Raw genomic sequence first — 23,192 nt, 5'->3', positions numbered from 1 at the left:
GTCTCACAAGGGGTCTGAGGATCTCATCTCGGTACCTAATGGCAGTCAGGCTACCTCTGGCGAGCACATGGAGGGCTGTGCGGCCCCCCAAAGAAATGCCACCCCACACCATGACTGACCCACCGCCAAACCGGTCATGCTGGAGGATGTTGCAGGCAGCAGAACGTTCTCCACGGCGTCTCCAGACTCTGTTACGTCTATCACATGTGCTCAGTGTGAACCTGCTTTCATCTGTGAAGAGCACAGGGCGCCAGTGGCGAATTTGCCAATCTTGGTGTTCTCTGGCAAACGCCAAACGTCCTGCACGGTGTTGGGCTGTAAGCACAACCCCCACCTGTGGACGTCGGGCCCTCATACCACCCTCATGGAGTCTGTTTCTGACCGTTTGAGCAGACACATGCACATTTGTGGCCTGCTGGAGGTCATTTTGCAGGGATCTGGCAGTGCTCCTCCTGCTCCTCTTTGCACAAAGGCAGAGGTAACAGTCCTGCTGCTGGGTTGTTGCCTTCCTACGGTAAAATGCAAATTAATTACTTAAAAATCATACAATGTGATTTTCTGGATTTTTGTTTTAGATTCCATCTCTCACAGTTGAAGTGTACCTATGATAAAAAGTACAGACCTCTACATGCTTAGTAAGTAGGAAAACCTGCAAAATCGGCAGGGTATCAAATACTTGTTGTCACGATTGTTATATGGAGTAGACCAATGCGCAGCGTTAGTTGCAAACATACTTAAACTTTATTATCTTTAGTGATAATATAAACAACAAAACAACAAACGAAACGTGCAGTCCTACGGTTTACACAACCAACACGGAAACAAACCAAACGGAAACAAGATCCCACAACTCTTGTGGGAAAACAGCCTCTATAAATATGGCTCCCAATCAGAGACAACCAGCAACAGCTGACACTCGTTGCCTCTGATTGGGAACCACTCTGGCCAACACCGTAGGCTTGGTGCGAGGAACAGGAACAGGCCGGACCGTACTGGGAACACACACCACTGGCCTTAAACAGGGATCAGGAACGGGCCGGACCGGACTGGCAATACACCTCAGTACCTCTCGCCGTGCCTCTACAACTTCCTTCCCTCCTCTCACCAATGGCTCCCGTAACCCGGTGGCCTTCTCTCCTCGTCTCCTATTTCGCCCTGTGGCAGCCTCCTGCTGCCCAGTCGCCCATGCCGTGTGCCCCCCCCTAACAAAATTCTGGGGTTGCCTCTCATCCGTCCGACGACGACACTGTTGACGCCGTTGCTCCTCTCTCGCCAGGGCCTTAATCTTAGCCCATGGCCCCTTGCCCCCGAGCATGTCCTCCCAGGACCACGATTTGCCCACCTGGGCCATCGCCAACCTTTCCAGCTCCTTTCCCGGCGCTTCCTCCCATGTCCAGGCCGCCTGCTCCTGGACACGCTGCTTGGTCCTGGTATGGTGGGATCTTCTGTCACGATCGTTATACGGAGTAGACCAATGCACAGCATTAGTTGCAAACATACTTAAACTTTATTATCTTTAGTGATAATATAAACAACAAAACAACAAACGAAACGTGCAGTCCTACAGTTTACACAACCAACACGGAAACAAAACCAAACGGAAACAAGATCCCACAACTCTTGTGGGAAAACAGCCTCTTATAAATATGGCTCCCAATCAGAGACAACCAGCAACAGCTGACACTCGTGCCTCTGATTGGGAACCACTCTGGCCAACACAGAAATACAATACATAGAATATACACACCCTGGCTCAACATATAGAGTCCCCAGAGCCAGGGTGTGACACTTGTTCTCCCCACTGTACATACTATATACATTTTATGGACACAGTCAATTTTATAATAATTCTATTTTGTTTGTTTTTACTCATGAACTTCCTCTACCCTCAACCTCTCCGATCATTTTCATGATGTCCATCCGGTTTGCTTCTATATGTCATATCTTTCTAACTGTGCTCTTTCACAAATCTCTCAACCTATAACCTATATACTTACTATGGACACAGTATGCTTTACATTAGTTATCTTGTTGTTATTAGTTGTTGTTAGTTGTTATTAGTCCCATCCTTCAACTCCATTCAACACCACCCGTCTATCTCTTAACACCATCCATATTGGATTTCTATTTGCCATATATTTTTCAACTGTACTGTGATGTATTACAAAAGTTCTGAACCCTTCTATTCTCATTGTTTCTACAGATTGTAAATAGAAAATAAACATTTTTGCTAAAAGTATTATTATATTATTGATCGATTGACTATGACTTTTCAGATCACCCAGTAGTGCTATCTGCAGGGTTAGCTCCAGGTAAATATTGCAATCCTTTAGCCATTCCTGGACCTGTGTCCAAAAACAAGCTACAAATGGACAGTACCAAAACAAATGATCTAATGATTCTGTCTCTTCGCAGCAAAATCTGCAGAGCTGGGAAGATTGTATCCCCCATATAAATAACATTCTATTGGTAGCAAGAATTTTATATAATAATTTAAATGGAAAAATTCAAAGTTTTGAATCCGGCGTCGTTTTGCGTGTCAGTTCATAAACACTATGCCATGGAATCAGTACGTCAAAAATCTCTTCCCAACTATTTTGCAATCTATATGGGACGGCTGTCAATCCTTTGGTTCTTAAATGAAACTGGTATACTTTTTTATTTATCACAATTTTCTTTAACCAATTATGTTCTTTAATGCAGGGCCGACAGACAAGTTCCTTACTTTTTCCCCCTTCCACTTTCCTCTTCCATTTTTGCGGTAATGCTGCAATTATTTGTTTGTAATTTTAGGTAGAGCATACATTTCCATATGTTTTTGTTAGCTGCATGTGCGACATAACTCCACCAGTCCTACCGATGATATCATTTACGAAGATTATACCTTTTTTTTTTTTTTATTCAAAAAATAATGTTTTTTTTATCAATTAGTATATATTAGTTTAACCACAATATATGTTGCATTATCTGTTCTGTAGTTTCTGGAAGATTAAATTGAAATTGCAACCAACTTTCTATGGCTTGTTTTCGAAATAGTGATATTTGGGAGATGATTTCCTTTTCAAATAACTGAAAGTGAGAGGTTGTAATCTGAATAAAGGGAAAAAAGACCATTCTTGAATATTGGGTGTTCAATAACTAATTTGCTAGAGAACCAGTTCGGATTTAAGTATAACTTTTGTATGACTGAAGCATTTAGTGATAGGTCTAATGCTTTAATATTTAATAATTTCTGTCCTCCGAATTCATATTCATTATATAAATAGGACTGTTTAATTTTGTCTGGCTTGCCGTTCCAAATAAAATGGAATATTATTTTCTCATATAATTTAAAAAACTGTTAACTAGGCGTAGGCAAGACCATAAGCAAATAGGTAAACTGGGATAATACTAAAGAGTTAATCAGGGTGATTTTTCCACAAATTGACAGGTATTTACCTTTCCGTGGTTGCAAGATCTTATCTATTTTTGCTAACATTCTATTAAAATGTATTGGAGTGAGATTATTTATTTCATTTGGGATATATTTTCTGAGTATATCCACAACACCATCAGACCATTATATTGGTAAACTACATGGTAATGTAAAATTTTTATTTTTTAATGATCCAATACGTAATATAGTACATTTATCATAATTTGGTTGCAATCCAGAGAGGTTAGAACATTTTTCTAAAACCTCTATGAGGCTGTGGAGGGATTCAAGTTGTGGATTTAAAAGAAAACATGAATCATCAGCATACAATGACACCTTTGTTTTTAAGCCCTGGATTTCTAATCCCTATATATTATTGTTGGATCTGATTTTAATAGCTAACATCTCAATGGCCACAATAAATAGATATGCCGATAGTCGACAACCTTGTTTCACTCCTCTTGACAGTTTAAAACTTTCTGAGAAATATCCATTATTTACTATTTTACACCTAGGGTTACTACACATGATTTTTACCCATTTTATAAGAGATTCTCCAAAATTGAAATGCTCCAGGCATTTATATATATACCCCAGTCGTACTTTATCAAATGCCTTTTCGAAGTCTGCTATGAATAGCAGGTCTGGTTTCCCAGATTTTTCATAGTGTTCTATTGTTTCCAGTAGTTGCCTTATATTATCTCCAATGTATCGTCCATGTAAAAAACCTGTCTGATTAGAATGAATAATGTCCGACAATACCTTTTTGATTATATGCGCTATACATTGTGCTAGAATTTTTGCATTACAACACTGAAGTGTAAGGGGCCACCAATTTTTTGTTTGTTGTCTTTATATTCTCCACTTGTATCCTGTTTCAGTAAAAATGAAATGAGACCTTCTTCTTGAGTGTCTGATAATCTAACATTAAATAGGAGTGGTTTAAACATGCTATTAACGGTCCTCTGAGTATATCAAAAAAGGTTTGGTATACCTCGACTGGTATACCATCCAACCCTGGAGTTTTCCCAGACTTAAAGTCTTTAATTGCATCCAGAAGTTCCTCCTCTGTAATTTCACCTTCACATTAGTATTTCTGTATGGCTGTTAATTTTACATTATCAATAGAACAACTATCTGTACAATTAGCTTCAGTTAGAGGAGATGGAGGCGACTGAAATGAAAACATATGCTTAAAGTACTTTGTTTCCTCCTTCAAAATATAATTTGGTGAATCATGGGTGACTCCGTCATTTGTGACAAGTTTCAGTAAATTATTTTTGGTAGCATTTCTATGTTGAAGATTAAAAATGAATGTGGTGCATTTTCCCCCATATTCCATCAATTTGCTTTATTTTTATAATATATTACACTTGATCTTCTTGAATAAGTTTCTCCATTTATTTTTGTTTTTCCTCTAATTTATTCTGAGCCTCTATTTTACAGTTTTATTGCTATCTATCTGTTCTGTTAGACCTTCTATTTCCTTTGTTAGTATGGACTCTTTTGACCTAAATTGCTTTTGTTTTCGAGATGAGTACTGAATTGCATGGCCTCTAAAGGCACATTTAAAAGTGCCCCATACAATAAGGGGATTTGCTGTACCTATGTTATGTTGGAAAAAAATCAGTTATAAATTCCTCTGTCCTAGTTAAAAACAAGTTATCATCCAATAGGCTTTGATTAAATTTCCAACATCCTCGCCCACATGGAAATTCAGTAAGAGTAATGTATATGCCAATTATATGATGGTCCGACCGCATTCTGTCCCCTATCAACACTTTTTAAACTTTTGGTGCCATAGAGAATGACATAAGAAAGAAGTAAAGACATTTACATTACATTTACATTACTTTACATTACATTTACATTACATTTACATTACATTTTAGTCATTTAGCAGACGCTCTTATCCAGAGCGACTTACAGGAGCAATTAGGGTTAAGTGCCTTGCTCAAGGGCACATTTACGTCATTTAGCAGACGCTCTTATCCAGAGCGACTTACAAATTGATGCATTCACCCTTTTTAACCACTTTACAATTTTTTAGTTTTTTAATTTATATTATTTTTAATATATTTTTTTATTTTTTTTTATTTTTTATTTTTATTTTTTATATTTTTTTTGGGGGTAGAAGGATTACTTTATCCTATCCCAGGTATTCTTTAAAGAGGTGGGGTTTCAAATGTCTCCGGAAGGTGGTGAGTGACTCCGCTGTCCTGGCGTCGTGAGGGAGCTTGTTCCACCATTGGGGTGCCAGAGCAGCGAACAGTTTTGACTGGGCTGAGCGGGAACTATGCTTCCGCAGAGGAAGGGGAGCCAGCAGGCCAGAGGTGGATGAACGCAATGCCCTCGTTTGGGTGTAGGGACTGATCAGAGCCCGAAGGTACGGAGGTGCCGTTCCCCTCACTGCTCCATAGGCAAGCACCATGGTCTTGTAACGGATGCGAGCTTCAACTGGAAGCCAGTGGAGTGTGCGGAGGAGGGGGTGACGTGAGAGAACTTGGGAAGGTTGAACACCAGACGGGCTGCGGCATTCTGGATGAGTTGTAGGGGTTTAATGGCACAGGCAGGGAGGCCAGCCAACAGCGAGTTGCAGTAATCCAGACGGGGAGATGACAAGTGCCTGGATTAGGACCTGTGCCGCTTCCTGTGTAAGGCAGGGTCGTACTCTCCGAATGTTGTAGAGCATGAACCTGCAGGATCGGGTCACCGCCTTGATGTTAGCGGAGAACGACAGGGTGTTGTCCAGGGTCACGCCAAGGCTCTTCGCACTCTGGGAGGAGGACACAACGGAGTTGTCAACCGTGATGGCGAGATCATGGAACGGGCAGTCCTTCCCAGGGAGGAAGAGCAGCTCCGTCTTGCCAGGGTTCAGCTTGAGGTGGTGATCCGTCATCCATACTGATATGTCTGCCAGACATGCAGAGATGCGATTCGCCACCTGGTTATCAGAAGGGGGAAAGGAGAAGATTAGTTGTGTATCGTCAGCGTAGCAATGATAGGAGAGGCCATGTGAGGATATGACAGAGCCAAGTGACTTGGTGTATAGGGAGAATAGGAGAGGGCCTAGAACTGAGCCCTGGGGGACACCAGTGGTGAGAGCACGTGGTGCGGAGACAGCTTCTCGCCACGCCACTTGGTAGGAGCGACCGGTCAGGTAGGACGCAATCCAGGAGTGAGCCGCGCCGGAGATGCCCAGCTCGGAGAGGGTGGAGAGGAGGATCTGATGGTTCACAGTATCAAAGGCAGCAGACAGGTCTAGAAGGACAAGAGCAGAGGAGAGAGAGTTAGCTTTAGCAGTGCGGAGAGCCTCCGTGACACAGAGAAGAGCAGTCTCAGTTGAATGACCAGTCCTGAAACCTGACTGGTTTGGATCAAGAAGGTCATTCTGAGAGAGATAGCAAGAGAGTTGGCTAAAGACGGCACGCTCAATAGTTTTGGAAAGAAAAGAAAGAAGGGATACTGGTCTGTAGTTGTTGACATCAGTGGGATCGAGTGTTGGTTTTTTGAGAAGGGGTGCAACTCTCGCTCTCTTGAAGACGGAAGGGACATGGCCAGCGGTCAAGGATGAGTTGATCAGCGAGGTGAGGTAGGGGGAGAAGGTCACCGGAGATGGTCTGGAGAAGAGAGGAGGGGATGGGGTCAAGCGGGCAGGTTGTTGGGCGGCCTGCAGTCACAAGTCGCAGGGTTTTATCTGGAGAGAGAGGGGGAGAAAGAAGTCAAAGCATAGGGTAGGGCAGTGTGAGTAGGACCAGCAGTGTCATTAGACTTAACAAACGAGGATCGGATGTCGTCAACCTTCTTTTCAAAGTGGTTGACGAAGTCATCCACAGAGAGAGAGGAGGGGGGATTCCAGGTGTGGCAAAGAGCTTCCTAGGGTTAGAGGCAGATGCTTGGAATTTAGAGTGGTAGAAAGTGGCCTTAGCAGCAGAAACAGATGAAGAAAATGTAGAGAGGAGGGAGTGAAAAGATGCCAGGTCGGCAGGGAGTTTAGTTTTCTTCCATTTCCGCTCCGCTGCCCGGAGCTCTGTTCTGTGAGCTCGCAATGAGTCATCAAGCCACGGAGCTGGAGGGGAGGACCGAGCCGGCCGGGAGGATAGGGGACACAGAGAGTCAAAGGATGCAGAAAGGGAGGAGAGGAGGGTTGAGGAGGCAGAATCAGGAGATTGGAGGGAGAAGGATTGAGCAGAGGGAAGAGATGATAGGATGGAAGAGGAGAGAGTAGTGGGAGAGAGAGAGCGAAGGTTGCGGCGGCGCATTACCATCTGTGTAGGGGCAGAGTGAGTAGTGTTGGAGGAGAGCGAGAGAGAAAAGGAAACAAAGTAGTGGTCGGAGACATGGAGGGGAGTTGCAGTGAGATTAGTAGAAGAGCAGCATCTAGTAAAGATGAGGTCAAGCGTATTGCCTGCCTTGTGAGTAGGGGGGGGGACGGTGAGAGGGTGAGGTCAAAAGAGGAGAGGAGTGGAAAGAAGGAGGCAGAGAGAAATGAGTCAAATGTGGACGTAGGGAGGTTGAAATCCCCCAAAACTGTGAGGGGTGAGCCATCCTCAGGAAAGGAACTTATCAAGACGTCAAGCTCATTGATGAACTCTCCAGACGACTAGCTTGATTGAGTCTCCGCCATGTATATCTCACTAGATCAGGATATTTAAGCCTCCATATATCTACTAGTTCTAATGTATCCATGACATTCACAATTTCCTTAAGAGCATGAGGGTGATAGTTTGTAGTGTGATTTCCTTTACGGTCCATTGAGCTATTTAAAACGGTATTATAATCTCCCACCATAATAATAGAGTCTTGTATTGCTTGCAGAGTTGATAATTTATTATATATATTGTTAAAGAAGTGTGGATCATCATTATTTGGTCCGTAAAGGTTAATGAGCCATATCTGTTTACGGTCCAATAACATATTTAGAATAATCCATCTACCTTGCAGATCTGTTTGGACAATTTGTACATTCAGATCGAAATTACTGTTAATTAATATCATCACCCCTTTTGAGTTGCCCATGGAATAAGTATATTTGAGGTGTTTGAGAAAGCATGCAAGATTGAGCAAAAATTGACAACAATGTGAGATTTGATTAATCTATGTCAAGTCCTAGGTGATGGAGATCAGATCCACCCTCTTCCCCTGAGACACAAACACTCTGGTCCCCCGTTATAACCATTTCCCCCAAGCATCTCTGTGCAGTCAGACCTTTGATTATTTTGTGCCACCAGGGCCACAATAATATGCCCCCTCTCTGATTGTCCGAGTGTGACCCCCTCCCTATGGGTTACTGCAGCCAGTGTTGCCAGCACTGCCACTACCTGGGTTGGGGTACCCCACACCGGAATCCCCACCGGCTAGGTACAAGGTCGTCAAGGTTCTCATTAGCAGCTGAGAATTTCCTTGTATATTATGCTCTCCCATCAGGGGGCTCTGGCTTTGTAGGACCAACCCTGCCAGGCAGGCTCAGAATCTTGAGGGGGCGGTGCTGCTCAAGTAGGTCTCTGACCGCATTTATTTTTCTGTTTTGGCTGCATATAGGCAACTCACAGCAGGTCCATAAAACAGATGGGGACTTCTCTTTGGTCTATGGGTCACTCAGGTGGGTGTCCAGGATATAGGGTTGGGGATCGTTCCATCATGATAGGACAATAAAATAATAGATTAGATGTATACTTTATTTTAAAATGTATATCCCTCATCTGCACAAAACTGAAAGCTCTCTCTCACAACCCCTGCTCACAGACACACGTTGGTTTTGGGACATGCAACCATTTCCTTTCTCACTCACTTAACGCCACACTTTTTCAAACACAAAAAAACACACACCACACCTTCCATCACAATTCATCCACACATACCCACATACTGTGCCTTCTATGTCTTCTGTTCGCTACGTTTTTATCTCCACTATGTTGATTGAGTACTTGTGTTCTAATTTAGTTGTATTTTAAGATGTATTATTTAGTTTGTTATCTTTTCTTGTAATACCGTCTTATCCCTTTATAAAATACTATAAATACTATAAATGTGCTCTATTATTACCTGTCACCTGAGTTAGATGATACATCATAGGCTACACATGCACCTTGCATTAGATAAGACACGACACAGAACGAAAACTTGCCCGTGAGATATTAGGGTATATATTCCCAGCACCACATACCTCAAAAACATGCACTTTTAATAGGCTACATGAGTTCGAATAACTGAAAACGCAAATATATCATCGATCGACCATGTCTTGTCATCTGAATGCAATCACAGCAATGAACATTCCTGAAGTTGTATAAAAGCTCTGCAGGTGCGCGCGATAGATCAATACCTGTACATCACGTTTACAAACAATTCGAATCAATAGTTCATGCCAGCTGTTAATCACAAAATGTCACATGCAATTTAACTGTCAAATAACATTAAAACTGTTAATTACTAACAAAGTAAAGTAATCAATGTGGTTTTGGGAATAGCCATTAATACATTCTGGGAAAAAAGTTCTCAAGAGAAAATCTTACCTTTTCAATCCCAATAAACCAGTACAGTAAAAAGTGTCCCTGTACAATGTATTTATTGTAGAAATATAAATTATCCATATGGCCACTAGAGGGAGATGTAGCATGCAGGCCCACAAGTGAAAGTGTCGCACGCACAGGTCTTTATACCCCGAGAGCCTGTGACGTCTTACCCAACGCTCCACAGGTCTTTATACCCCGAGAGCCTGTGACGTCTTACCCAACGCTCCACAGGTCTTTATACCCCGAGAGCCTGTGACGTCTTACCCAACGCTCCACATGTTGTTGCCCCGAGAGCCTGTGACGTCTTACCCAACGCTCCACAGGTCTTTATACCCCGAGAGCCTATGACGTCTCATCCAACACTCCACATGTTGTTGCCCTGAGAGCCTGTGACGTCTTACCCAACGCTCCACATGTTGTTGCCCCGAGAGCCTATGACGTCTCATCCAACGCTCCACATATTGTTGCCCTGAGAGCCTGTGACGTCTTACCCAACGCTCCACATGTTGTTGCCCTGAGAGCCTGTGATGTCTCATCCAACGCTCCACATATTGTTGCCCTGAGAGCCTGTGACGTCTTACCCAACGCTCCACATGTTGTTGCCCTGAGAGCCTGTGACGTCTTACCCAACGCTCCACATATTGTTGCCCTGAGAGCCTGTGACGTCTTACCCAACACTCCACATGTTGTTGCCCCGAGAGCCTATGACGTCTCATCCAACGCTCCACATATTGTTGCCCTGAGAGCCTGTGACGTCTTACCCAACGCTCCACATGTTGTTGCCCCGAGAGCCTATGACGTCTCATCCAACGCTCCACATGTTGTTGCCCTGAGAGCCTGTGACGTCTCATCCAACGCTCCACATGTTGTTGCCCTGAGAGCCTGTGACGTCTCATACAACGCTCCACATGTTGTTGCCCCGAGAGCCTGTGACGTCTCATCCAACGCTCCACATGTTGTTGCCCCGAGAGCCTGTGACGTCTTACCCAACGCTCCACATGTTGTTGCCCTGAGAGCCTGTGACGTCTTACCCAACGCTCCACATGTTGTTGCCCCGAGAGCCTATGACGTCTCATCCAACGCTCCACATGTTGTTGCCCTGAGAGCCTGTGACGTCTCATCCAACACTCCACATGTTGTTGCCCTGAGAGCCTGTGATGTCTCATCCAACGCTCCACATATTGTTGCCCTGAGAGCCTGTGACGTCTTACCCAACGCTCCACATGTTGTTGCCCTGAGAGCCTGTGACGTCTTACCCAACGCTCCACATATTGTTGCCCTGAGAGCCTGTGACGTCTTACCCAACACTCCACATGTTGTTGCCCCGAGAGCCTATGACGTCTCATCCAACGCTCCACATATTGTTGCCCTGAGAGCCTGTGACGTCTTACCCAACGCTCCACATGTTGTTGCCCTGAGAGCCTGTGATGTCTCATCCAACGCTCCACATATTGTTGCCCTGAGAGCCTGTGACGTCTTACCCAACGCTCCACATGTTGTTGCCCTGAGAGCCTGTGACGTCTCATCCAACACTCCACATGTTGTTGCCCTGAGAGCCTATGACGTCTTACCCAACGCTCCACATGTTGTTGCCCTGAGAGCCTGTGACGTCTTACCCAACGCTCCACATGTTGTTTCCCCGAGAGCCTATGACGTCTCATCCAACGCTCCACATGTTGTTGCCCTGAGAGCCTGTGACGTCTTACCCAACGCTCCACATGTTGTTGCCCTGAGAGCCTGTGATGTCTCATCCAACGCTCCACATGTTGTCGCCCTGAGAGCCTGTGACGTCTTACCCAACGCTCCACATATTGTTGCCCTGAGAGCCTGTGACGTCTCATCCAACGCTCCACATGTTGTTGCCCCGAGAGCCTGTGACGTCTCATCCAACGCTCCACATGTTGTTGCCCTGAGAGCCTGTGACGTCTCATCCAACGCTCCACATGTTGTTGCCCTGAGAGCCTGTGACGTCTTACCCAACGCTCCACATGTTGTTGCCCTGAGAGCCTATGACGTCTCATCCAACGCTCCACATGTTGTTGCCCCGAGAGCCTGTGACGTCTCATCCAACGCTCCACATGTTGTTGCCCTGAGAGCCTGTGACGTCTCATCCAACGCTCCACATGTTGTTGCTGGAACTCCCGACTTTTATTTCAGTTTATGACATGGTTGATTGAGAATATCTGTGTAATCTACTATATAATGGCTGGATACAGAACAGGCTGCATTTACATTTCCTACCCCACTGTGTTTGGTTAAACACATTTTCTTTATAACCAAAATGTATCTCACATTATATATATATATATATATATATATATATATATATATATATATATATCACAGGCGACAGTGGCACTTAAATTGGGAAGGATGGGCTCATAGTAATGGCTGGAATGGAATCGATGGAATGGTATCGAACACGTCAAATACATGGTTTCCATGTGTTTGACACCATTCCATTCAATCTATTCCAGCCATTACTATGAGCCATCCAGCAGCCTCCTGCAATGTATTTAAACAACAAGGCCCAAGGGGCTGTGGTATATTGACCATACACCACTAACCCCCGAGGTGCCTTATTGCTATTATAAACTGGTTATCAACTAAATTAGAGCAGTAAAAATAAATGTTTTGTCAAACCCGTGGTATACCACGGCTTTCAGCCAATCAGCATTCAGTGCTTGAAGCACCCAGTTTATTTATATATATATATATATATATATATAACTATATATATATATATAACTACACCGTGCATGAACAGCCTTTTTAGAGTTTTAATGTATTCTGAACAAAAATATAAACCCAACATGAAACAATTTTAACGTTTTTACTGAGTTACAGTTCATATAAGGAAATTAGTCAATTGTAATAAATTCATTAAGCATTAATCTATGGATTTCACATGACTGGGAATACAGATATGCATCTGTTGGTCACACATACCTTATAAAATAATGAGCCTCACATTGGGCCTCAGGAGCTCATCACGGTATCTCTGTGCATTCACATTGCCATCGATAAAATGCAATTGTGTTCGTTGTCCGTAGCTTATGCCTGCCCATACCATAACCCTACAGCCACCATGGGGCACTCTGTTCACAATGTTGACATCAGCAAACCGCTCGCCCACTTGACGCTATACACGTGGTCTTCGGTTGTGAGGCCGGTTGGACGTACTGTCAAATTCTCTAAAACAACGTTGGAGGCGGCTTATGGTAGAGAAATGAACATTCAATTATCTGGCAACAGCTCTGGTGGACATTCCTGCAGTCAGCATGCCAATTGCACGCTCCCTCAAAACTTGAGGCATCTGTGGCATTGTGTTGTGTGACAAAACGACACATTTTAAAGTGGCCTTTTATTGTCCCCAGAACAAGTTGCACCTGTGTAATGATAATGCTGTTTAATCCGCTTCTTGATATGCCACACCTGTCAGGTGTATGGATTATCTTGGCAAAGGAGAAATGCTCACTAACAGGGATGTAAACAAATTTGAGAGAGATAAGCTTTTTGTGCGTATGGAACATTTCTGGGATGTTTTATTTCAGCTCATGAAACATGGGACCAACACTTTACATGTTTCGTTTATATTTTTTGTTCAGCGTAGGTTATGTTTTACCACAACGATAGCCATCAAATCAAATTTGATTTAGTTTCTAAAAATGTAATCTCTTGAGCATTTCGGATACACCTAGACTTTTTTATATAAATTTGATTAAGTTAAATGTTACGCTACACATATCCTTGGGGGATTGGGTTCCGCGGTCATATCTAGCCTCTTTATGTCAGTTGAAAGGACTTAACCAGCTCATTTTATCAATACATAAACCAAAGTAAATGTCACTGGATCCATTCTACAATGGGCTGTTGCTGCTATGAAGGGAAATCAATGGCCTTCCACCTGTCTTTATATAAACGCTACATAGAAAGCTCTTAAGATCGTAGGAGGCTGGTGGGAGGAGCTATAGGGGGGACAGGCTCATTGTAATGGCTGGAATGGAAAAAATTTAACACATCAAACATCTGGAAATCACCTTTGACTCCATCCACTAATTCCATTCCAGCCATTACAATGAGCCTGTCCTTTTAAAATTCCTCTGCATATGATATGACAGCATTTACAGTTATTCAAGTGACATGACAACTATACATTGACATGCCATGCACATTTCAGCAGTTTACCTCTATGACTACCAAACTTTTTTTTTTTTTTGATTGAACCTTTAATTAACTTGGCAAAGTCAGTTAAGAACACATTCTTATTTAGATGATGAACCCTGATCTAATGTTGCCCCCTGTTGCTTGAGTTTGATTATTGTCCCAACATAATTCAAGGCTTCAAGCAGTTTTGAAGAACATAAAGCTACAAAAGCTATGTTGAATGTCATCAAATCAAATCAAATGTTATTTGTCATGTGCCGAATACAACAGGTGTAGACCTTACCGTGAAATGCTTACTTACAAGCCCTTAACCAACAGTGCAGAGTGAGAAAATATTTGCTAAATAAACTAAAGTTTTAAAAAAGTTACACAATATAATAACAATAAGGAGGTTATATACCAAAAAAATAAATAAATAAAATAATTAAAGTGCAGCAGTAACATAAAATAACAGTAGGGAGGCTATATACAGGGGGTACCGGTACCGAGTCAATGTGCGGGGGAACAGGTTAGTCGAGGTAATTTAGGTAATATGTACATGTAGGTAGGGATAAAGTGATTATGTATAGATAATAAACAGCGAGTAGCAGCAGCTTAAAAAAAGGGGGTAAAGGCAAATAGTCCGGGTAGCCATTTGATTAACTGTTCAGCAGTCTTATGGCTTGGGGGTAGAAGCTGTTAAGGAGCCTTTTGGACCTAGACTTGGCGCTCCGGTACCGCTTGCCGTGCGGTAGCAGAGAGAACAGTCTATGACTAAGGTGGCTGGAGTCTTTGACAATTTTTAGGTTCTTCCTCTGACACCACCTCCAAATGCCATGTTAAATTATCATCAACATGTTGAAGTATACAGGGATTATCAAGGATGTATGATTAATCTGACATATTTCACATACAGTGGGGTACTGTAGTCTGTAGGAGTGAAAAAATATCCACCTACAGAACCCGATGTCACAGGAAGGCCAAAAAGATCATCAAGGACATCAACCACCTGAGCCACTGCCTGTTCACCCCCCTATCATCCAGAAGGCGAGGTCAGTACAGGTGCATCAAAGCTGGGCCATCAGACTGTTAAATAGCCATCACTAGCACATTAGAGGCTGCTGCTGCCTGTTGAAATCACTGGCCACTTTAAGAAATGGAACACTAGTCACTTTAATAATGTTTACATATCTTGCATTACTCATCTCATATGTATATACTGTATTCTATAATATTCTACTGTATCTTAGTCCATGCCGCTCTGTCATTGCTCGTCCATATATGTATATATTCTTAAATTCCATTCCTTACTTAGATTTGTGTGTATTGGGTATATGTTGTGAAATTGTTAGATATTACTTGTTAGATATTACTGCACTGTCGGAGCTAGAAGCACAAGCATTTCGCTACACCAAGCAATAACATCTGCTAAACACGTGTGTCGTGACAAATACAATTAGATTAGATTTGATTTGAAATATCCTGGCCTTGGTACTATGCATGGACTATGTCTGCAATGTTGTTTATGAGCCACTAGGGGTCAGTATTGTCTAAAGGAATGCTTATCTATAGCTAGGCCCATAGGAACAATGATTATCACGCAGTACTAAGAACACTGTCATGTAAAGGTCCTCTGTAGCTCACTTGCGGTCCTCTGTAGCTCAATTGGTAGAGCGTGGTGCTTGTAACGCCAGGGTAGTGGGTTCGATCCCCGGGACCACCCATACGAAAAAATGTATGCACACATGACTGTAAGTCGCTTTGGATAAAAGCGACCAGGATCAATGCCTGCTGCTTTGCGCTCTTTCAGCCCATTACTGATCATCCACCAGTCAGTCAGTAGTTTGAATTTGCAAATGTATGACTTGACTGAAGTCTGTGTGGCCACAACTCGGGTAAAAAGAAAAGCTGGTGTTACCGGCATGTAGTTCTGTCTCTAAGTTTGATTTTACACAACAAGGGATCTGTCGTTTATATGTTCACACACAGCAGTACTTGACATTATGGTTGATCACCAACGTCAGTCTGTCTCTGTGACTTGTGTTAGCCCTTTGACTGACTGGCTCACTTTGGGTAGTGTGAAATCTACCAAGTGTTTCATTAACTTTGAAAAGTCCATGCCTAGTTTGAGGATGTAAAAGGTACCTGAAAAGATAGGTACACACAAAACCCTTCTCCTGTCATTACGTGTTGGCATCAGGTTTAAAAAAAGGGATAGCTCTGGTTATTTGCTGTCATTTAAACCTGTTCTTCGCAGATGGTGATTATTCTTTTAAACATATAAATGTAAAAGTAAGTTCAAAATAAATTTAAAATGCGTGCTGCAATGTTACACCTGAGTATAGTATAGCCGTTGCTGCGGTGTTGCTCCCGAAAGCTGCCAGTTAGTAAGGGAGCACTTGTGATCAGGGCTGGGGTCTATTCCATTTCAATGAAGTCCGTTTCAGTAACTGAAATTCAAATTCAAATTTTCCTCACAGCTTTTTCATGAGAAAGATTGGAATTAGAATTTCAGTTTACTTCCTGAATTGACTTAAATTAAATGGCATTGACTCTAACCCTGCCCAGTTAACCGCTTGTAAGTCGCACCAATCGACAGAGTAGGAGAAAGGATGATTGTCCACAGGATGTGCAGTACATGTGTGTATTTCTGTACTGTTAGAAGGAAAGGTGACAATGGCTAGTTGCTGTGTATTATCACGGTCTGCATGATGGGCCCCGTGTAGCTCAGTTGGTAGAGCATGGCGCTTGCAACGCCAGGGTTGTGGGTTAGATTCCCAGGGGGGACAGTATGAAAAAAATGTATGCACTCGCTAACTGTAAGTCGCTCTGGATAAGAGCGTCTGCTAAATGACAAAAATGTAAATGTAAATAACATTTGATTTGATTTGATTTGATTTGAAATATCCTGGCCTTGGTACTATGCATGTAATGCCAAGTTAACAAACAGATCACCAACCATTTCGAATCCCACCGTACCTTCTCCGCTATGCAATCCGGTTTCTGAGCTGGTCATGGGTGCACCTCAGCCACGCTCAAGGTCCTAAACGATATTATAACCGCGATCGATAATAGACAGTACTGTGCAGCCGTCTTCATCGACCTGGCCAAGGCTTTCGACTCTGTCAACCACCGCATTCTTATTGGCAGACTAAATAGCCTTGGTTTCTCAAATGACTGCCTCGCCTGGTTCACCAACTACTTCTCAGATAGAGTTCAATGTGTCAAATTGGAGGGCCTGTTGTCTGGACCTATGGCAGTCTCTATGGGGGTGCCACAGGGTTCAATTCTTGGGCCGACTCTTTTCTCCGTGTATATCAATGATGTCGCTCTTGCTGCTGGTGACTCTCAGATCCACCTCTACGCAGACGACACCATTTTGTATACATCTGGCCCTTCATTGGACACTGTGTTAACAAACCTCCAAACGAGCTTCAATGCCATACAACACTCCTTCAGTAGCCTCCAACTGCTCTTAAACACTAGTAAAACTAAATGCATGCTCTTCAATCGAACGCTGCTGGCACCCGCCCACCCGACTAGGATCACTACTCTCGACGGGTCTGACCTAGAGTATGTGGACAACTACAAATACCTAGGTGTCTGGTTAGACTGTAAACTCTCCTTCCAGACTCACATTAAGCATCTCCAATCCAAAGTTAAATCTAGAATCGGATTCCTATTTCACAACAAAGCCTCCTTCACTCATGCTGCCAAACATGCCCTCATAATACTGACTATCCTACCGATCCTTGACTTCGGCGATGTCATTTACAAAATAGCCTCCAACACTCTACTCAGCAAATTGGATGTATCACGGTGCCATCCGTTTTCTCACCAAAGCCCCATATACTACCCACCACTGTTACCTGTACGCTCTTGTTGGCTGGTCCTCACTACATATTTGTCACCAAACCCACAGGCTTCTAGGCAAATCCCCGCCTTATCTTAGCTCATTGGTCACCATAGCAACACCCACCCGTAGTATGCACTCCAGCAGTTATATCTCACTGGTCATCCCCAAAGCCAACACCTCCTTTGGCCGCCATTCCTTCCAGTTCTCTGCTGCCAATGACTGGAACGAATTGCAAAAATCTCTGAAGCTGGAGACTCTTATCTCCCTCATTAACTTTAAGCATCAGTTGTCAGAGCACCTTACCGATCACTGCACCTGTACACAGCCCATCTGTAATTAGCCCACCCAACTACCTCATCCCCATATTGTTATTTATTTTGCTAATTTGCACCCCAGTATCTCTATTTGCACATCATCTCTTGCACTATCTATCATTCCAGTGTTAATACTAATTGTAATTATTTTGCACTATAGCCTATTTATTGCCTTACCTCCATAACTTGCTACATTTGCACACAATGTATATATATTTTCTGTTGTATTTTAGACTTTATGTTTTGTTTTACCCAATATGTAACTCTGTGTTGTTGTTTTTATCGCACTGCTTTGCTTTATCTTGGCCAGGTCGCAGTTGTAAATGAGAACTTGTTCTCAACTGGCTTACCTGGTTAAATAAAGGTGAAATAAAAATAAAAATAAAATAAAAAATTGTACTACTTCTGCAATGTTGTTTTTGAGCCACTAAGGGTCAGTATTGTCTAAAGGAATGCTTATCTATAGCTAGGCCCATAGGAACAATGATTATCACGCAGTAATAAGAACACTGTCATGTAAAGTGTTACCAACACATGCTTTAAATGCTTAGATGGCTAAATCAAGAGATAAGAGATCATATATTTTAATACACACATCATTTTAACTTCTGCATTAGGCCTAAGCATTTTGAATGGATACATGAAACTGTATACTACTGCAGTAATAATAATAATAATAATAATAATAATATGCCATTTAGCAGACGCTTTTATCCAAAGCGACTTACAGTCATGCGTGCTTACATAAATTGTGTACTGAATACTATCACATCACATAATATATGCCTGCCATTTCATAAGATCCTACAGATTCAACATTAAACACATGTAAAATGTACCACACATTTTACTAAACGATGAACTCAAGTTGTTATGGCACTTTTCTAAGAAACTGACACTCAGCTGAAATTCAGGACCCAGAACGCTTCTATGGAAAGGGGGAGGGGGTTATTAATGATTGACAGGTCACCAGAGTGCCGTCTACAGTGGAGGAGAAATTAAAACTAAAGCTTGTCGCGGAGAGTCTGTGATTATTACTGAAAAATTGATTTGCTTCTGTTGATTCTGCTTTACACAGCAGTTAGACGATCATAGGATGTAGCTGTATTTAGCCGTAATTTACGCCTTGAAGCCTTTCCAGTCTAGCGGATAATGCTTAAAACGAAGCTGCCCATGAGAACGGCGGAGGAGGGAGATGATACGACCGAGGAACAGCCGGATCTCCATATTCCCAGATCGGGCTCTCCCACGATCTCGGACAGGCTCGAAGGTTCCTCCAGACACCCAGGATATCCATCTCAATTGGATAAAGAGACCGTTTTCGAGTGGTTTGGTTTGCATCTAAATCCTGCCAAGCGGATCGAGTTAATGTGCGGACTGCTGCATATGTGCCAGCCGCTCGAGCTCCGGTTTTTGGGCTCCTGTCTGGAAGACCTGGCACGGAAAGATTACCAAATTCTACGGGATTTCGAGATCAGGGCGAACAGTCCGAAAGATTTGGGCATTTTATCTGACGTTATCGACCCTGTCGTGCGCTCCAAACTGCTGGTCTGCTTGTCTCTTCTGGGATCTGACAGCAGGGAGTGTGCGGGAATACTATTTCGGATATTGAGCCATATGGATCCCGCCTTGTTCTACAAAAACTATCACGGCTACTCTGTTTCTCGCTTCACGGACCCGTTCCATCCTTCGTGTGCGGACGGGAAAGCGTTCGGGAGAACAGAACAGATTTGCGGGCGTCCAACGGAGGCAGAGGTCGGACCCTTGGAGCAGTTGGCGCTGCTTTTTACTATGGCCTCGTTGCACCCAGCGTTCCCTTTTCATCAAAGAGAAACCCTTCTAGTGCAGCTGGACAAAATCCAAGTTGCCATAGAGGAGAGACAGCAGAATCAGTACAGAATAAACGCCCAGGTAACGTTGATTAATAGTTGGCTAGTTTTGTTAGCTAGCTAGCTGGCTAACTTTAAAGAGTTTCGAGCCCCTGCTCTTGACGCCGCTAGCTAACTATCGTTAGGGTAGCTAGCGTTGACGTTTGCATATTATATCTAGGTTGCTACCAGTTAGTTGGCAAAGAGCACGGTAAGTTAGCCAGCCAGTTGGCTAACTAATATATAATCATTTATTAGCTAGCTAGTTTGGCCATTTAGCCAAATAATGTTACAGTAGCTTGCCAACATGGACACATTAGGTTAGCTAACGTGTTAGCTGTACTGAACAAAAATATAAACGCAACAATTTCAAAGATTTTACTGAGTTACAGTTCATGGAAGGAAATCAGTCAATTGAAATCAATTAATTAGGCCCTAATCTTTGGATTTCACGACTGGGCAGGGGCGCAGCCATGGGTGGGCCTGGGCTTGAGAGCCAGGTCCACTCACTGGGGAGCCAGGCCCAGCCAATCAGAATGATTTCTCCCCACAAAAGGGCTTTATTACAGACAGAAATACTCCTCAGACGATCCCACAGGTGAAGAAGCCGGATGTGGAGGTCCTTGGCAGGCGTGGTTACACGTGGTCTTCGGTTGTGAGGCTGGTTGGATGTACTGCCAAATTACATTTTAGACACTCTTATCCAGAGCCACTTACAGTTAGTTAGTGAGTGCATACATAATTTTTTTAACTATTCATACTGCCCCCCCGTGGGAATCGAACCCACAACCCTGGCGTTGCAAACGCCATGTTCTACCAACTGAGCTACATCCCTGCCGGCCATTCCCTCCCCTACCCTGGACCAATTGTGCGCCGCCCCATGGGTCTCCCGGTCGCGGCCGGCTACGACAGAGCCTGGATTTGAACCAGGATCTCTAGTGGCACAGCTAGCACTGCAATGCCTTAGACCACTGCACCACTCAGGAGACTGTAATTCTCTAAAATGATGTTGGAGGCGGGTTATGGTAGAGAAATTAACATTAAATTCTCTGGCAACAGCTCTGTTGGACATTCCTGAAGTCAGCATGCCATTTGCATGCTCCCTCAAATCTTGAGACATCTGTGACATTGTGTAGTGTGACAAAACTGCACCTTTTACCCAGCACAAGGTGTACCTGTGTAATGATCATGCTGTTTATTAATCAGCTTCTTGATATGCTACACCTGTCAGGTGAATGGATTATCTTGGCAAAGAAGAAATGCTCACTAACAGGGATGTAAACAAATGTTTGCACAGAATTTGAGAGAAATAGGCTTTTTGTGCGTATGGACAATTTCTGGGATCTTTTATTTCAGTTCATGAAAAATGGGAACAACACTTTATATGTTGCGTTTTTATTTTGGTTCAGAAAATATAGCAAGCGTAGCTCGGTAGACTAATGTAGCTAGCTAATGTTAGCTAGTTAACTTGGTGATGAACGCTAGGCGTGTAGCTAGGTAAACTTAGCTAGCTAACGTTAGCAAGTTATGAATCTCTTCATGCTATGTGACTAAGTACTGTTTTGTCCATATTCATCCATCTCTGAATGTTCCGGATGTTTTAAAACCAAAAGTCTCTGCTAGGTTGCGAGACGAACGTGTATGCAAGAAGTCATTTCATGCTCTCGCGTTTGACAGCAGGGAGGGGCAAAAGGGAAAGTTAGTGATGTGCGTTGCCCTTGACAACACAGCGTTGCCCGTGAAAACACATGTACCATTCTCGGATTCGCTTGCTTTTTGTTAGAGCATATGCTTTAGTAAAGGTTTGCAAACTAGATAAACTGACAAATAGTGAACTGACAAATAGTAGATGGGCTGCTGCTAAAATCTAGGCTCTTAAGTGCATCATGTAGAGAGGATGAGAGAAGTTGTAGAAGGCTACAATAACAAACATGCCAGTTTTATGCCTTCCTTACAAATTAAACGTGTTGTTTACAATCTTGGATGAGTTTTAGTTGCTCTATTGCCCTGAATATAAATCCATCTGCCACATAACCTCAGGGAAAGAAAATAGTTGTGTAATCAGCAAAAATGGGGTGTTGCATGAGAACTCTTGCCTGTGTTTTGAGGAGACTGAGGGGAGAAAGTTAATCTCTTGAATCTGTTCACTGATTTTTTCCGAATTGTGAGACTTTCAAAATTCCGCTGGCTCATTTTGACAATGTAGATTAGGCTATCCCAATGTCTTACAAAAGACTAAAAGAGTATGTCTAGTTCTCAACGGTTGACATTTGACAGATGGGGGAAGATGCAGTATTTGTGAAAATTGTATCTGCTTTTGTGCCAAGGATTAACAACAAACACTCCTCCTTTGAATCCTTTGAGCCTACCTTATTCAAAACAGTAAGAATGTATTTTTGCTCTGTGCTCATGTGGCAATTAAATAATTAAATCACTACATGTGAGGACAGAGTCCAGGCTTTATTTGAGGCCTACTTTGAGTTTATTATTATTATCGTGATTCACTGTGTTGAAATGGACATACAGCTGGATCACTCCCCGTGCCACTGTTTGAAAGAACACCACCTCAGATACAGTATTTTTTTTAGTGGCTTTAAAGACGCAATATGTACGTTTTTGGGCAACCTGACCAAATTCACATAGAAATGTGAGTTATAGATCTGTCATTCTCATTGAAAGCAAGTCTAAGAAGCGGTAGATCTGTTCTATGTGTGTTATTTCTATGCTTCCCGTTCTTAAGTTTCATTTTTTTTTTTTGTTTCGTATATTACTTTCGGTTTGGAACACCAGCTTGAAACAGCCGAAAATACAATATTTAGGATTATGAAAAATATATTTCACAGTGGTTTAGATGATTCAACGATTATTTACACTATACTTGCTTGTTTCATGAACTGAAATTAGGGGAACTATTAGAATTTTAGAAACCAGGAAATGGCGGAGCGATTTCTGCATATTGCATCTTTAATTGATCCATCCAGTGATGACCCCGTATGGCTGTGTCTTTGTATGTGACATCCTCATAGAAATAACAACTATTCTCTCAAGAGCCCTCTTTAGTGGGGTTTTGCCCTAACT

The 23,192-nt window shown here is 42.8% G+C and overlaps 1 protein-coding gene across 1 annotated transcript in view; it reads left to right on the top strand.

Moving 5' to 3' along the window:
* The first annotated feature begins 19,221 nt into the window (after nt 1-19,221).
* LOC121549728 (zinc finger CCHC domain-containing protein 2) overlaps nt 19,222-23,192 on the top strand; it is a 56,848-nt gene continuing 52,877 nt past the window's right edge. The window contains 1 exon segment of the mRNA XM_041861573.2: nt 19,222-20,157. Within this exon segment, the coding sequence (XP_041717507.2) occupies nt 19,399-20,157 (759 nt within the window). The 5' untranslated portion in view covers nt 19,222-19,398.

Source organism: Coregonus clupeaformis, chromosome 34 (genome assembly GCF_020615455.1).
Source record: "Coregonus clupeaformis isolate EN_2021a chromosome 34, ASM2061545v1, whole genome shotgun sequence".
Taxonomy (NCBI): domain Eukaryota; kingdom Metazoa; phylum Chordata; class Actinopteri; order Salmoniformes; family Salmonidae; genus Coregonus; species Coregonus clupeaformis.
This window is presented reverse-complemented; position numbering and strand designations above follow the sequence as displayed.